General features: G+C 40.6%; 1 protein-coding gene across 1 annotated transcript in view; it reads left to right on the plus strand.

Moving 5' to 3' along the window:
- Positions 1 to 16,638, plus strand: part of LOC118321367 (arf-GAP with coiled-coil, ANK repeat and PH domain-containing protein 2-like) — a 32,715-nt gene extending 16,077 nt beyond the window's left edge. Inside the window, exons 9-23 of the mRNA XM_035652631.1 lie at positions 509 to 520; positions 3,003 to 3,065; positions 6,199 to 6,311; positions 7,026 to 7,077; positions 7,703 to 7,803; positions 7,957 to 8,062; positions 8,352 to 8,560; positions 9,469 to 9,538; positions 9,775 to 9,869; positions 10,137 to 10,339; positions 11,769 to 11,861; positions 12,278 to 12,510; positions 12,735 to 12,844; positions 12,960 to 13,070; positions 13,553 to 16,638. Of these exons, the coding sequence (XP_035508524.1) occupies positions 509 to 520; positions 3,003 to 3,065; positions 6,199 to 6,311; positions 7,026 to 7,077; positions 7,703 to 7,803; positions 7,957 to 8,062; positions 8,352 to 8,560; positions 9,469 to 9,538; positions 9,775 to 9,869; positions 10,137 to 10,339; positions 11,769 to 11,861; positions 12,278 to 12,510; positions 12,735 to 12,844; positions 12,960 to 13,070; positions 13,553 to 13,700 (1,719 nt within the window). The 3' untranslated portion in view covers positions 13,701 to 16,638. The remainder of the gene's footprint in view (positions 1 to 508; positions 521 to 3,002; positions 3,066 to 6,198; positions 6,312 to 7,025; positions 7,078 to 7,702; positions 7,804 to 7,956; positions 8,063 to 8,351; positions 8,561 to 9,468; positions 9,539 to 9,774; positions 9,870 to 10,136; positions 10,340 to 11,768; positions 11,862 to 12,277; positions 12,511 to 12,734; positions 12,845 to 12,959; positions 13,071 to 13,552) is intronic.
- Positions 16,639 to 17,166: the final 528 nt, after the last annotated feature.

The raw sequence follows: 17,166 nt of genomic DNA on the forward strand, positions 1-17,166 counted from the left end.
AATGTGAAGTTCAGCAGGATGTGGGGTGTTATGTTACAACATGAGGTGGTAATTAATTTCCGTAGCTTTAATTGTACATCACACAGCATCATTAACAGACAACATCTGTTAGACCGTTACCCAGCTGTTGTCTGCTCGACTTCTGTTCATTTCTCTGCCTCAGTGACATTCATTTCAGTCTCTTAACTGCTAGTAGTTCTTCTTCTGAAATGTTCTTTCCATCTGCTGCTTTTTACTCTTTTTGTGTGTGCCTTTCCCCCTCTGTGTCTCTCGTCCTCTCTCTCTCTTCCCTTTTGCTCTCGGTCAGTGATGGTACGTGCTCCAACTTCCATCTGTCCTTGAGCACCTATCCTCCACCTACCCTCCCTCAATTTATCTAGATGCTATTTTTATATTGCCTCGCTCCCACTGCTCTCTCTCTCGTCTGGCTGACGGAGTGTAACCAACTGTCTCTTCTTTTCCTCTACTACTGCTCTTTCCCCCCCATCTCTACTTCTACTCACTTCAGGCTGCTCTGCAGGTAAGCTGTGTTGCTCTTCCTTTTGTCCCCTCGCTGTCTCTTCTGTGTCATGTCTGCATGGTTTTATAGATACTGTACACTTACCTGTAACTCCTCTGCAGCTCACGTCATTTGTAGTGAGGGAGGTTATTCATAATGAGTTTAAACAGGGAACATGCATGATGTGATGCAATTTATTAGATTTCAGTTGTCACGTGTGTCCTTGTGCCTTTTGCAGTTAATCTACGCATGTGTCACCCTTGATTCATTAATCAGATTAAGACTGTTTTGATACCATTATGCCTCATTGCACGTGGCTTTCCACACTGCTGCATGGTTTGTGCTCAGATGGGTTCAGTTATTTACAGATGTTAAACCGACTTATTTAAGGCAAGAAGGGTGGTCTTTATCACATTTCTGTTAATTTATTTTTCAAAGGTTTCCAGTTGAATGCTAAGAGTACTCAGTATGGGTATGTCATTCTACAAGTGCAGTGGTAAAGAAATGTTTTACCTTGGAAATAGACAAAGGCAACATTTGCTGTTTAGATGACTTGGTAACACTTTACAATGGCTTCCCTCTGGTGCTGCATTACTTAAAGGTCCAGTTTGTAACATTTAGGAGGATCTATTGGCAGGAATTGAATATAATACATAGAACTCTATTGTTGTTAGTGTATAATCACCTGAATATAAGGATTGTTATGTTTTTGTTACCTTAGAATGAGCCTTTAATAACTACAGGTGCTGCGGGTCACCTTCCATGGAGTCTGATATGTTGAACCGGCATGTTTCTACCAGAACAAACCAAACACCGGCTCTCGATGGGGGTATTCACATTTTTTGCGGCCATCATAGTTTCTCCTTCGCACTTGGAAGGGAAAGGGTTGAAGCAAGGGAGTTGCTACAACCACCTCCCCACTACACAACCACACCGCTATATACCACTAAATCCTACACACTGGACCCTTTAATGAATTATTCCAAACATTAATATTTCCATAATGTTGTAGGTCCAAGTGCACAAATATTTTTTACTGTAATATTAGGCTGACACTCTTTCGAAGGCCATTCAGCAGGTTGCAAGTGTGTATATAGACTTGAACATACAATGCTGATTTAATAAAAGTATGGTTAGTATAAACTGATCTAATGATCTGTATTGGCCTTAGCCTCTAGTGTTATTTGCGTTGATGCACTGGGCACAGAATGTTTTCTTTTATACTTGAGCCAGAAAGCGAGAGTCTTGTAATGTAATTAGTGAATGGGGAATTGTTAGTATTGATGAGTGACCATATCCGCCCCCTTCATTTTATTATGTGTTGTAAGCCAGTTGACATTAAAATCTTTACGTATTTCCCTTGTTAGGACAGTCTTTTCATTCCTGTGCATACTGTCCTCTTTATTTGTGCTTGCACATGAAGCCATTCTATTTCCCATTATCATTTTCATTGTACTGATGAAACCTTCTATCCTCATGAGAGTTGAAGGGGGTCCTGAGGTTATGTTTAGTATGCCTCCTGTCTGCCTGTGTGCATTACTCAACTGCAGCACTGCAACCACAAAATGACATGACAATGTCACAATCGTGCCACACGAGAGACGGGTTGCTGACTTAAAGAGAATATGTGTCAGGGTTTTTTTAACGACTAAGGTATTAAAATGGTGATTGTGTTTCTGGGATAATAAGCCAGTGTCTATTAACAGTCATGCACACTAAATGCACACATTTTAAAGGCTCAAACATTATAAACATTCAGCGTGGTTAAAGGGTTGGCTACTTTATTTACATACTCACTAGTGAGAAGAAAAGCTGAGTGCACGTCTATTAAGCTGAAGTCAGTATAAATGTTTGATGCCCGAGCTCCTCTGCATGGTCCACTTGATTATTCTAACCCAGCAGTCACACTAGCATCACACACGCACACTCACACACACACATACGTGCAGGTGACCTTCGCTTAGTGCGTGAGGCCTCAGGGGGAGGAGCAGCAGCAGAGGCAGTGACGAAAGTTTTGATAGACACAGACAGCCACAGGAGAGGAGGAGGAGGTGAGAGTTTGTTGTAGTGAGGCCAGGCTGTTTAGAGTCACAGACTCACATTGAGATGCTACACAGGGAGACTTTGAGATAGCGAAGATTCATCGGCCTCACGGGAGAAATACACACACACACATAAACTCCATAAAATCTGTGAAAAATGAAGATTTTCAGCCGTTTTCACTACGTTTGGTATCTGGTGAGTGCACCGAAAAGAGATGAGATTGAGTTAGTGTGTGTGTGTGTGTGTGTATATGTGTGTGTGCGTGTGTCCGTGCACGTGACATTGCCTTTGTGCCCATGGCTATTTATAGTAATAGTCTGTGTTTATGTCTGTGCTTCTTTAGCTTGAGTGTTTTCTCTTGTCTATACGTCATTTTAATTTTGATGAATCAATGATTTCTTAAGGAAATACACATTTCTTTTCTCTGTGTGCCGTTCTCTTGCTGTGTGTGACATTTTAGGAGGTGACTGAGCTCCACTCTTTACCAGACTGCCGCAACTTTTGCGCTTGGAGGTCGTCCTCTGTACGTAGAGTCACTGCATCGATTTCCATCTGACTTCCGTTTGTAACCCTACCTGCCCCTGTCTTTCATCTCCTCTGCTCTCCTGCACACGCTAAGAGACTGCATTGCAGTGTTTGTGTAGATGTTTGCATCTATGTCTGCTTCCTCATTTGAGAGTGTACCACATGCATTTGTGTTGATTATGCAGCATGTTTGGTTTGATGCCTCATTGTTGGTGCCAGTGTCTGCTACAGTAAACTAAGGTTGCTGGTTTGACGTCAGTGAGTGTTTGTTACTTTGCAGTTGATCACTTTGTGACTGTGTTGTCAGGCGAAACCCTAGTATCTCTAACATGTTTCAGGAACCAAGAACAGCTTCCTTACTTATAATTTGACCACTACCTGTTTTTAAATGTATGTGACAGGGTTGAAAATGGTTTCCCAGCCCCAAGCATCAGACCCATCTAACAAGAGAACCACAGAGGCTTTCACATGACAGCAACAGTGTTGTTTCATTCTTTGGCCTCGGTCTTAATTAGGGACTGTTTATGTTTGTATGGATATTTGTGCTTGCGTGTGTGTGTACATGTGTGATTGAACACACACATGCATCAAAGAGGTCAGTTTTGGTGTTATGTTGTCCCAGGCCTAAGCTGAATTATGGGTGGTTTCCTTATTCAGTCAGGCATCATACCACTGCTGAGGTTCTGAGTTATGAATCTGTGGTACTTTTTTTACTATACATTCTTAGCTTAAAAAAATGTGTTATTAGGATGACTGGGAGAATTGTGTGGCCCCACTACAAGGGTAATTTAGTCCCACTTCTAGGAAAAGGTGATTTGTTGAACGTTTTGATTGGTACTTTCCATTGCCTTTGTGTTTATAAGCTTAGTACAGACACATTTGTTCCCCTTGTGCACCCAAAATAACCTCAGTTGTCCCAGTGTATGTCATGCTGGAAAATTGCACTTGCTTCTCTGTGTGTCTGTGTGTGTGCCTGTGTCTGTGTGTGCGCGTGCATCCATCCGATACAGCATGGTATCACAGGGCAGAGGGGTTTAACTGAAGCTTTTTCTCAAGTTACATTTAAAGATCAAAGCAATGAGAGACAACATGCATCCACAAATGGACAATGTGCAGACATGCACCAGAAGTAAATTGACATTAAGAGAGGTGAGGCTGTCCAGTGTCACTGTAGGTGGAACTCTTCATCGTGGGAGTCGGGTTGATTTTAGGTTGTTCTTGCTGTTGGATCTGATCTATGCTCAAGAGCACTTTATAAAAAGTCTCTATAAAAGTTTCTAAAGCATCCATGTAAAGATTAGTGTAAATTTTAGTTTGAGTACACTTTATTGGAGAGTGCTTTCATCCTCAACAACGTACTCAGAAAAATCTTATTTGTAGGAAGAATTTAAAATAAAACTATTAAAATATCAATATGTAAAGAGAAAATCTAGAACAAAGACAGAAAAATATCAATAGGACGCAAAAGCTCTGTCTTTAACAGCTATTTCACTCATCCAAGTTAAACTTCTGCTCTCAATATTTAAACTCACTTCAGTTTGTTGGAGACATACACATTTTTATATCAGAGCACCACAGCTAATTGGTTTCATAATGGAGGACAAGGTGAATCAGACTGGTATGTGTCAGAAAAAGACACTGGATGTTTCTAGAAGGACAACAGAGAAGAAGACGCCACAGCTCATTACAGTAACAGACCTAAAGCTGTAATTGGTTGTGGGGATGGTGACACGCTGTGTAAATTGACTCCACAAGGACACACACACACACACATCCATGCATGCATCACGGTGTTGTGTGTCACTTGGTACTGAGAAACCTGGGAGGGTGTCAGGAAAGTGTGGCAGCAGCTCAGGTAGTTAAAACTAGACCGGCCACTGGGACAGTCCCATGACAACACACCAGATTGGGTTACAACAACAACGTTGGTGAGACAAAATATGCATGAAAGCTCACTTTAAAAGTGTACTCTTTGGAGGACAATAACTAACTCACCAACCACCTACATGTAGCTAAATAACTAGATAATAGTTAACATTCGTTGTTGTGTTTCCAGTATTTTAATGTAGCCTCCATTTTTTTTAAAGACATTAACCATTTACTTGATTTAATTCATCTTGTGCTTCTTGCACACAGAATCAAACTGAATCGTACTGTGTGGGAAATTTCCCGATAAACATGTTTTTCTCGTAATGATGGTGTTTTTGTTTTTATACTGTTGCTGTTGTTGACATGCTTTATGCTTTATGCTTAATGAACAGATGTAGCCACCATGTATAGCCAAGTTTAAGTTGTTTGTTTACTGAATATAAGCTGCCCATTGTAAAGGCGTTTAGCATGGAGGGGGTTGAAACCTCTTTTTGTGTATCTGTAGCACAAAGCAGTACAAGTGTGGAGGTATTTGAGGAGTAGGATCATGGGATGGACACGTGACATGATGTGCGTCTCCTGGTATTTAATTGCCAACTCTCACCTGAACTGGGCAAGAACGGATTTTTCAGTTTCCACGACAAAACTTGTAGCTGGTTATGTATTATCCTGGTATATGTTATGTTTCCTTGCTATTTCAATTTCAAATTTTCCCTTCATAGACAGAGGGGAAAAGGTGGATGGAACAGTTGGAGTCTTGAGATAAATCTCAATGAAGTGTGGTGTAACTCCACATTAGAGGTCTTTCAGTATTTTGTTCGATCTACATTTGACCTTCTATCTCAGGCAATACACAGAATTAATTAAACTAGATTATTACACTGTTAGCTTAAGCTATGAGTGTTGTTTCTGTCTTTTTCAGTTCTTGGAGTAAAACATCACTCAGGTGGTGTTGTGTGAGCAGCAGCTGTGCATTGCTGCTTTGTACAAGGTCACTTAGCTCAACTGAGACTCATAGTCCTAATTTGTGACTTTGGGAAAAATGCAGAGTCACTCGACACTGGACACAATCACTAGTACCAAAAGAACACAGGAGATGGTTAATATTGTAAATCCTGATTATGTGGAATATTTTATTTTAACACTGGAATTGTTTGTTTTCTTTCTCTACCTTTTCTCCTCTCTGTCCTTTGTCTTTGCTCTTTCCTAATTTTTTCTGACACTCTCACTTCCTTTCCATCTTCTTCTTGTCTCTTTTTCAGGACTTCTCAAATGACGACACCAAGCTGGAGTACAATGTGGATGCAGACAACGGCATCGCCATGGAAGGTTATCTCTTTAAGAGGGCCAGCAATGCCTTCAAGACGTGGAATAGGTACGACAGACGCAGTTCAATTAGCATCCACGTGAATACATTGAAAATTCAATTTTATGATAAAGAATAGCTCTCGTGGGCTGGTTGTGGATTTAGTAGGGCAAGCACTGTCGTCAAAATGTTTTACAGAGATATTAAAGGTGCTTGGCATTTTGATAACTCAGCAAGTACCTTTTTTATCACAGTCACAAGAATATAATTGGGTTAGATGTAGAAGAAAGAGGTTAATACAGTACATTATTTAACTGATTGAAAGGGTCATACCGCTGTTTCTTTTAAAGTTGGACCATATTAGTTGTATTTATACCTCTGAACCTAAATCTCCATAAAACATGTACAGATGAGGCTTTCATTGGGATTGCTTTTCTCATACATTTATTCCGAAGTGAATATCAACAAAACAAATAAAACAGGGCAAATAACCCAGTTTTTGAAAGATGTAATGAATAATGAAGTGTTTATGAGTCTGCCTTTATTGACTAAATGCTGCTGATTGTTTCCTTTTTTCAGTACATATATCTTTTTAAAATACCATAGTTGTACTGTATTTAAATACAGTAACATGACCCTGTTAATAAATGTATCTACTCATCAGCTCTCTCTCTAGGCATTGCCGTCGATCTCATCCACACTAAAATTATGTCAAAGCGTGTTATTGTAGCAGCATCACTGGCGCCTGCATGTGACTTTGTTTTTCTCGTGATCTCCTTTCAGGCGTTGGTTCTCCATCCAGAACAATCAGCTAGTTTACCAGAAGAAATTTAAGGTACGTCAAGTGACTCCCTGCACACTGACCGCAATCAAATATGCATGTGTTTGACTTCCAGCACAAATACCATCCAATGTATTTTTTAACAGGAGGCTGTAGCTTCATTTAAGGGCTGTAGTAGTCAACACAAACAGACATTTAGCGTAGGATGAACCACAGCTGTATGTGAAGATGTATTGATGTGTAGTTGTTGTAGATGTAAACAGCATTATACTGGGAAAGTCACATTATGCTCTATTTCTTTTTAGTTTACATTTATCATCCAGTGAAGATATACACATTCATTTGCATTGTGTAATACTAAAGAAGAAAGAAAGTCGTATTTCTAAGCCAAATATTTTTGACTTTGATGTTTTCCACACATTTTGCCATTGCAAAAAGTGTCTATGGAAAATGTATCTATGCAAAGCTGCTGCATAGATTTGCTGTTTCACGGCGTGTTATGATTTTTGCATTTTTGTCTACACCCTGAGAGCAGGGGACAACCACACCAACCCATGGTATAGTCACCAAAGTTGACCTTGTCACTGCCTGCTTGATAAAAACATTAGCAAATTGTGTGTCTGTGTGTGTGTGTGTCTGTGTATTGTGTTTAACCAAAGCTGCTGTGCTGTCCCCTCAGGACAACCCTACAGTGGTGGTGGAGGACCTGAGACTATGTACAGTCAAACACTGTGAGGACATAGAGCGTCGCTTTTGTTTCGAAGTGGTATCACCCACAAAGTAAGTTTGACTCACTGAAATATCTCTCCTAATCAGTCTAATGAGCACTGGAATATGTTACTAAAGGTGGGAAGGCGGAGTAGCAGTGTATCCACACACACACACACACACACACACACACAGCAGTTGTGTGATGCTTGTGTGTCCCAACAGGAGCTGTATGATGCAGGCAGACTCAGAGAAGCTGCGACAGGCCTGGATCAAAGCCGTCCAGAACAGCATCGCCACCGCCTTCCGTGACAAGGGAGATGACGGCGAGGTAAAAACCAAACACACTGATACTGAGTGGATTGTTGAAGAGACTCACATATACATTAGATAGATGAATCAATAAAGAGTTTAATGAACCTGTGTTTATGTATATAACACCAGTTTCCTATACTCTTTACATTCAGTTTTTCTTTGTGTAGGCTGTTAGTGTTTGTCCCAATCACACCACAGGGATAAAGTTACATTTAATTAAATTTCATCCTCTGTGCTCTATCCCATCTTAATAAATGTTAACCATCCTTCTGGACGTCTGTGTATTCTTGTCTCTCTCACGCCAGAAGCTGGATAGGAAGTCGTCCACGTCGACAGGGAGCCTGGACTCTGGTGGCGAACCGAAGGAGAGATCACTGAAAGGAGAGAGTGCCCTGCAGAAGGTCCTGGCCATCCCAGGCAACGCCTGCTGCTGCGACTGTGGCCAGCCAGACCCCCGCTGGGCCAGCATCAATCTGGGCATCACCCTCTGTATACAGTGCTCTGGTATCCACAGGTAAAGTCCTACGGTTTTGTTAACCAAATGCTTTTAATAGGTCTTTTAATGTTGAGATTACAAAAAGCTAGACACATGGCAATCGCCATAGAGGTGATAGAAAAATAAAATATCAAACTAAAAGAAACAGATAATGACAAAGGATGATACAAAGTCATTAAATTCTTAAATAACCAACTTATACATTCAAGTGCTATGAAAATTTATTCCAGAAAGGCGATCTGAGAGAAAATAATAAACAGCAGGAACTAATATCAGCACATTTGATTTATTTATCTACCGCTGCTGCAGGCATACAGTTCATTTTTAGTTCATTTTGGTTTGGTGGAAACTGGAAAGAATGAAAAGTGGCCGTTGTATGTTGACTTAGTTATGGAAAATCTTTTCCATCAGGGGCCATAGTGTTAATGCTTATGAGTATACAAAATGTTGGTGTTTAGGGATTTAATTAAATGTAAACTCACTGTAATGAACACCGAGCCTGCATGTTGTGATGACATTTTAATGTCTGTCCAGAGTAAAATATTTAATTATCATTCAGGCTAAAAACTAAAATATCTTAAGTCTTTATTGTGATTTCCTAACGAGAGTGGATTTGGAAATTTAAGAGTTTCAATTATGGAAATTGTCTTCATATATTACAAACAAAGGCATAGAGCAGTCAGAGTACTGCATGTTTATCTGAAAACTAGGTTCTCTACATACAGGGGTTTGTTATCAATGACATAATGAATTAATGCCCATCAATCCGCAGACCCCAATTTTCACCTTGTGGATAAATCCTGAACTACACTCAAAAGTGTTGAAAAGTATAAAGACTTTCCAGCATTTAGACTTTATCCCTTTTACAAAAAAAAACATAATGACGAATGTCATTGTCCATTTTTTAATGCTTCGTTCATCTGCAGGAGTCTGGGAGTGCATTTCTCTAAGGTCCGGTCTTTGACTTTGGATACATGGGAGCCCGAACTACTAAAGGTGAGTGAGGAAAAACGAATGTACATGAACATCCAGTGTAAACTCAGAAAGCTTTAATCAAGTGCTGATAATCCATGAATTACTTTTAATTTATTTTTATTGCACACACATTTATTTTCTCTTTATCTGTTTTCGTATATGCTTTACAATCACTGTAGCTGAGTTATACGCTCCACGTCCTGGTTGATTATCCATGTGTGTTTTGTATTGCTAACGTTTTTGTACACCTTTCACAGTTGATGTGTGAACTGGGAAATGGAGCGATCAACCAGATCTATGAGGCTCGGCGAGAGGAGCTAGGATCCAGAAAACCCCAGCCAGGAGATCCAAGGTAGAAAAGACCAAAAGATCTATAAATAATAAATATATATAAATATATAAATGCTTATTTTCTCCCTTAATTAATTTCTCAATTAATTTTTAAGAGGCATTTTAGTCTTAGTGTATAAAAAATGTGACTTTGGCCTAGTAAATTAAACACACACATACATCAAATTCAGCTTGGTTTGAGTAGATAAACTGTAGTAATTTACCAGCAGACAGCTCAAATTCCTCATATTATTCACGAACAAAACCCTATGCTTCCTGTTCCTAACAGACACGAGGTAGAGGCCTACATCAAAGCCAAATACGTGGACCGCCGGTTTGTACGCCGGCCGTCTGACGAGGAGCTCCGCGATAAAGTGGTTTCTCTGAGCAAACAGGAGAAGAGGCTGAGCAGCAGTTCTGAACATCTGCCCCCAAGACCGCCACCACCCACCCCAAAACTCCGACCTGGTTCAAACGCCTCCGGACAGTCCGGTCAGTAGAAAAATGAACAAACGTAATACACCTTCAACATAAGAGTTTGTGTTTTCTGTAACCTTTCCCTCATCTCTGAACTTAATGAATAACATGATTCACAAAATAAAACTGACAATAAAACTCAATCAGAGGTGCTGATCCTGACCTGCATTATGTCGGCGATCACACAAAAGTTAACCACTAAAAAGTGAATTTTAGCTGGATGAATTTGATCAGCATTGTTTTATAAACTTCCAATTTTAAGTTACCTGGTTACAAAACAAATACAATAGAATTTCAGAGGTTTGGATTTTTCTGTCGTCCAACCTCAGAAACAGAACTTTTAGAGCCAGTGTCATCTGTGATTGTGGCCACCTTTTCTTTATGATGATTTGTGTGATAGTTGCACTGTTGTGGAGAAGTGTCCACCCATCGGCATACTGTATGTTCTCTGCGAACAGCATATGTCTAAGCCCTCTTTGCCTCCCATTGCTTCTCGTAATCTGTCTCTTCCAGTGTCGACTGAGCTGGTAGTCTAACTATCTCTGCTTTCACCCTGCTTTCCTCTCTCTCCTCTTCCTCAATCTCTTGTTCACATTCTCTCTCTTTCTATCCTCCCCTGGCTGTTCTGTGCTTCTGGATTAACCTCTGCTCCCACCGCCTACCCTAAAACTCCCCACCCTGCCACTCAATTTACGCCCTCCGAACTCCCATTATCCCTAACGTAGCTGTTGCCAGCGGCTTGGAGGCCCGCCGCGACTCTCTCTTCTGTCCTGACGAGCTTGACTCGCTCTTCTCCTACTTTGACAACTCCTCCAAGCTCAGGAGCAGTAAGTACTAAATGCTTAGTGTTTCGCTTGCTTCTCCATCCCCTCTTTCCATTTGTATTCACTGCTTTGGGGCTGTGGACTGACAACCCCTTCATCCACTCCTTTATTCCTCCCTCATCCAGACCTTTCTAATGGACCCATCCCGTCATGTTAAGAGCATTGCAGAGCGTACCATGTTGTTTTTGCCGGGGGTGGGGAGTGTTTCTGTCACATGGTTTTGGTCAATGTCTGGTATGTGTCTCATCATTTTCTTGGTATTTAGGGAAGTGAAACATAAGGTGATGGTGGGGATCTGTCATCCAGTTCTGTTTCTGTTGATTTCAGCTGGGGACTAACTGTACAAAATATGAGGACCACCTGCTGTTTTCTTGTGTAATCTCACTGGGAAAAAAATTAGCACTCGTCAAATGTTCGAACATTGTTTACTTACAGAAAACACATTTATCAAAAGGCTTCTGATGGGCTACAGAAGGGGGCTGTGTGTTATGATCTGCCAAAATATTTTTGCTTTCCGCCACCAAAACAGTCAGCAGGAAGGTGTTCCTTTTATTTTATACGCTCAGTGAATGACCTCTGTGCGTTTTTCCACAAGTAGTAATTCAGACGTTGATTTACAGTAAAAAGTGCGGACAGCGGCATCCAGAACAGCTCTGAAGGGAGCAGGGAGATGCTGGCCAACACCCCCTCCAATAACAGCCTCGCCGATGCAGGTGAGACACAAACACATACCCTCACACACTTCTCTCATTACATAGACCTGCTTGTTTAAATCTAAAGCTAACACCGTATTAGGCAAGTTATTGGGCAAAAGAAAGAAGAAATGGCAAGTTAAAGAGCCACAGGTGCTTAATGCAGTTTGACTTAACACATAATCATAATAAGTGTTGCAAGTGTTAAGATTAACAGAGATGTCATCATACCAGCGTGTAGTTACAAGCTACCTGCACATAATAACACTAATACATAAACCCAATTGACTAAAAATGAATTACAGGACAGTTGTTAAGGAGTTAATTTTACCTAATTATTGTTGAGGAAAAATGTCTGAGGTTTAAATGGCAAGTGGTTAGTTGTTATTTAATGTTTCCACCCATTTCACTCACATCTCTTCTCTCCAATTCTTCAGAGGCTGCCGAGCCTCCGCCCATGGCCATGCCTGCCACGCTGCCTCCTCCGTCGCCCTGTAAGGAGGTGGTTTTCTACGAGCCTAAGGAGTACAGCCCAGGTCTGCAGCTATACTGGGCCTCATGCGCCCGCAGCCTGCCAGACATGGCGGAGGCGCTGGCCCACGGAGCCGAGGTCAACTGGGTCAACACAGAGGATGATAAGAGGACGCCGCTCATCATGGCGGTGCAGGGGGTGAGCTACGCTACAGATCAGCTCAGAACCATTTACTATACTGAAGGGATAGTTTGAAAGACCTGTCAAGAAAATTTGGACAAGTTGGAATTAATTTCAGCCAAATATGTGCCAACAGAACACCTGATGTTAAGATAATAATAACACTTATTGTTTTACAGTTTATCTTGTGTGTTTTGTAACTGGAAATGTATATAACATCTCACATTAATGGTTAATTTCAGGGTTCGCTGGTCACCTGCGAGTTTCTGCTCCAGAATGCAGCTAATGTGAACCAGCAGGACGCTCAGGGCCGAGGACCCCTCCACCACGCCACCATGCTGGGACACACAGGGTTCGTCTTACATATCTCATTAATATTACGTCACCAAACTCAGAGAATATTGATTGAGTGCGTTTTGAAGAGTGTGATGCATCCCAGATCTGACAAACTTCTCTGTCTGTTTCAGGCAAGTGTGTTTATTCTTAAAAAGGGGAGCAAATCAAAATGCTGCAGACATTGATGAAAAAACACCCTTGACAATAGCAGTGGATGCCGCCAACGCAGATATCGTCACACTGTGAGTGTTATTCTTACCGTGATTGTTAGTATTAATATTGTGAGTTAAACACAGCCACCCAGCACATCTATTATCTGATTTATTATCTACATTGAACCATTTGAAAACACTGATCACCGATAGCGATGTTTTGTTAAGCAAGTTAGAAAATGCCATTGGTTTGGAAAGTTATAATTATTATTTATTGTAACAGCTTCTGAAAAGAGAAAATTATTAATTATTTTATTAATTAATTAAATTATTATCATTATACAGCTGATTTACAAAAGGCACATTTTTGGGCCTTTTATGATTTTATTACCAGCTTAAAAAATGGGTAAATTGTATTAAACAAGCTGTACCAACTTTTTCCACAAGGTGTCACTACTTAATCAGCGTACAGAGTTGATGTAACACTGTGGCCTGTGAGTGTGCCGTAAACCTACTGTATCTCTTATCTATGGCTAATTTGTCACGTCCTTGTTTCCCAATCTGCTCCCCAGGTTGCGACTGGCCAAGATGAACGAGGAGATGCGAGAGGCGGAGGGGCCCTACAGCCAGTCAGGTCAATATAACACCAACAGCCCCACCGAGATGCAGTACAGGAAGTGCATGCAGGAGTTTATTAGCCTGCAGCTGGATGAAACTTAGTGTCCACTCTCAGTAAAACACACCGACAACATACTATACAACAAGGCACATCAGAGGAAATGTAAAGCCCAGGTTTCAGAGTTGGGGTCAGTTGACTGAAAAACTGCAAATTAACAGGCGAACACATCATAACCCAGACAATTCATTCTCGCTTGATTACAACTTGAAGACCTTCAGGTTATTGGACATTTGCTCCACTTGAGTGAGACTGAGTGAACTAAGCCCAACTCTGTCAGATGTGCTCCTGTGTCCTGCTGTACTATGAGTAAAACCACCATCTTTACCTCGCAGCTCCTGCCAGCTGCACCTTGGTGTGTTGTAACGTCAGGTGCTAGTCTGTATCAATGTGACAGGGTTAAAGCCATCGACTCTGGACATTACTGAAGAGTTTTGTTCCAAAGTGGAACATCCACATTTTCAATTAAGTGACTGTTAACGATGTATAATTATTGATATTATTGATTATAGCACAATTAAAGGAAACAGTAGTCACTTTTTACTACATAGTCTTCCTCCCTAGTTAACAAATTACACCACGTTTTGCTGATTCCCTCCATTTTAGAGGCGTTCAGTGATTTATAGCAGTTAATGAGAAATTAGTTTTTGGGCTAAAATAATTTTAATTTTTTAGTTAGTATGGTATATCTGCTATAAGTCACAGTATCTTTGCAAAAAATAAACTAGCTATCCAGTAACTGCCACCAGTATCCAGTGACCTCAAAGTGACGGCAGTTTTCACTATCTGGCAATAATCCTGACTTTTGAATGACATTTTTTATCATCAGTATGGAGAGGCGTAGGCTGTGTTTATAAATCGCCAAGTTTCATTTTAAATTTAGCTGAAGTCAGAACTCATTTATGCACATTCCTATTAATGGTTATGCAACTACTGTACCTGTTTTCCTGCGATTGTATGGTTCCCATTTAAAGTCTTAACCATTTTCAAGGCCTGTTTACTTATTTGAACTGTTTGTTGTCAAAAACATAATGCATCTTGATGTTGTGACATGCCTGGTCAGAAAAACAAAAAGTATTTTAGAGGACAGTTTTCTTTTATAAAGATGATTCTAGGAATCGGATAATAAGTATACTTACTGTACATGTACATGTTGTAAATTTAAAAGTTGCACAGAGGTGAGTGCCATGAGGGCTCTGTGTTCACATCCTTGCTTTTTGTTTTCGATTGTGTGGTGTTTACTTCCTGTTATGACGATATTGTGTCTTGGTTTATTAGTCGATTTAAGTGTGCTTGCCCATTGCCCGTACTCACGGGAAATCTTGAATTGTAAGATGATGTAGGCCTTTTAGTGCCATCACATTGATTGTATCGGATCTTAGTGGGTTTTTACTCAAATATAGACAAACCATTTGAAGATGGTACATCGTCAAGCAAGTGCAATAGTCTAGAAAGCTATCCACATGTAACCATGTAGATTTTTATCACCTGCTGGTCCTAGCTTATATTTATCTCAATCATATGGGAGCTTTACAAAAAAAAAGTAGATATTCAATAAGACTGAGGCTACAGATGAGTGCAAAGCTCACTTTATTGATAGTGAATGAATAATGGAAATGTACCCCAGTTTCTTCCCACATCTTCCCTCCACGCAGCCCCAAATCCCACCAAAGCACTTTGATTAAATGCTCCTTTCTGCTAATTGACATTGATAGAGCTCTGCTGTTTTACGCCCCGGTGCTGGCAGAACAATAAGTGAGGTTTTGAACGGCTGACTAGTGTGGGGAAGTAGTTAGAATAAGGATTACTGATTGTGTTGTGATTGTGTTCACAGGTAAATGACGTTCTTGTGTCCTGTAGAGTAGATGCTGAGCTTTCTTTAAGCCCTCTTAGACTGTAGGGAAAAGGGACTTGTGCATTTCTGTGGTTGACCACAGGAGGGAGTGCTACGCTCAGAAACGTTGTCCGTTTGTTCTAGAAGAATAAAGCATCTTATAGCGAGGGCTAGATGTGCCGCTTTAGGTAGCCAGACTGTTATTAGCCTGAATGCTGCTTTTTAGTAGGGAATGTTTTGGACCTGAAAGACAAAGAATGAAACCGAATTCTTCTTTTTTTCTTCTTTATTTTCTTTAGTGTGTGCAATGCTTGTTGATAGGGAATGGTACAGAAAGCTACTGCTTGCTGTCGTTCCCTTAAAGGTCAACAGCAGGCACACTAGCATCACGAGAGGGACAGAAGGAGGTTTGTTTTTAGCAGAAGGGGTTAGAGTAGAGTCTGAAGTGTGAGCTTCCAGTCGCTGAAAGATCCTCACGCCGTCCTGTTTGATACCCAACAGCCTCTTCATCAGCGCCTCCAATCAGTTGATGAATGATGGGACTGATGAGGGATATTCAGGGGTGATGAATGTGAGGGAGAGCTAACCTCATCAATCCTCCCTCCTCCTTTTTTATTAAAATTACAGCTCCCTCGACTCAAGTGTTTCTACCTGATTGAGTGTGTAGACGAAGTGCAGAGCGGCGGTTCTCAGCTTGTGGGTTTCTGTGTGATTTATGTGAGCATTAAAACATTGATTTATGAAACCCAGAGGGAAGTATATATATATTTTTAAAAAAACATAATGTTGATTCTTTTAATAGTTTTCATTCATCAATATTTGTCTGCTGTAGTCTTATAAAAATGTATCTGAAAAGGGAAAATCGACACTTAAAACTCGAACAGATTGAGAACTGCTGCTCTGGTGTATAAGGAGGCTCCCCCTCTCTTCTAAAACACACTTTTCTTATTGCTCTCATCCTCTTCTCTCTCTGTAAATTCACTCTCTCGGTTCTGTATTTTGCTTTTCTTTTCTCACTCTCCTCCCCAGAGTTTGTGCCTTTCTTCTGTTCTCTTTTTTTTTCTTTCTTTGGGGTGCTGAGGCCAACACAGCTGTATTTTTGTACATAAACTCCTGCACTTTAAACACAATACAGTTGTTAACAAAAATGAATCTCTGTGGGCTTGTCTTTTCTTTCCGAGTCGATCTCCAGTTGCTAACGAAAAAAGGCTCTCCGGCCGCTTTTCTCGAACATTTTCCTTTTGCTTCTTCTGTTCTTTCCCATCATTTCTGCCTCTGCGTTGTTCTGTTTCATATTTCGAGCCACGCTGACTCTCTGACAGGTATGGCCGACTTTTCCTTTCACTCTTGTTCTGATGATACTGTCACTGTGCATGACCCCTCCGCTCTGCAGACATTTTACCCTGCTGTACGCCTGCATGATGAGGCGTTTATGATTTCAACTTGAGGAATTTTCTATTGAACTTATTAGCAGCAAGTTGATCTGTTGAGAAGGGAAACAGCTCAGACCAGTAAAACCCTGAATCCTTATCAACTGTTTTAAAGGGGAATTGTGTTGTTTCTTTTTAAAGATCCTTCAATTATACCCACATTTTACCTTTTCTTACCCCCAGTGCCACAAAGTGCATTAATATCAAAACATACTGCCCTGCCTGACAAATCCCAACAGTTTTTTT

This window comes from Morone saxatilis, unplaced genomic scaffold (genome assembly GCF_004916995.1).
Source record: "Morone saxatilis isolate NCDOM2014 unplaced genomic scaffold, NCSU_SB_2.0 Contig12, whole genome shotgun sequence".
NCBI classification, from domain to species: domain Eukaryota; kingdom Metazoa; phylum Chordata; class Actinopteri; family Moronidae; genus Morone; species Morone saxatilis.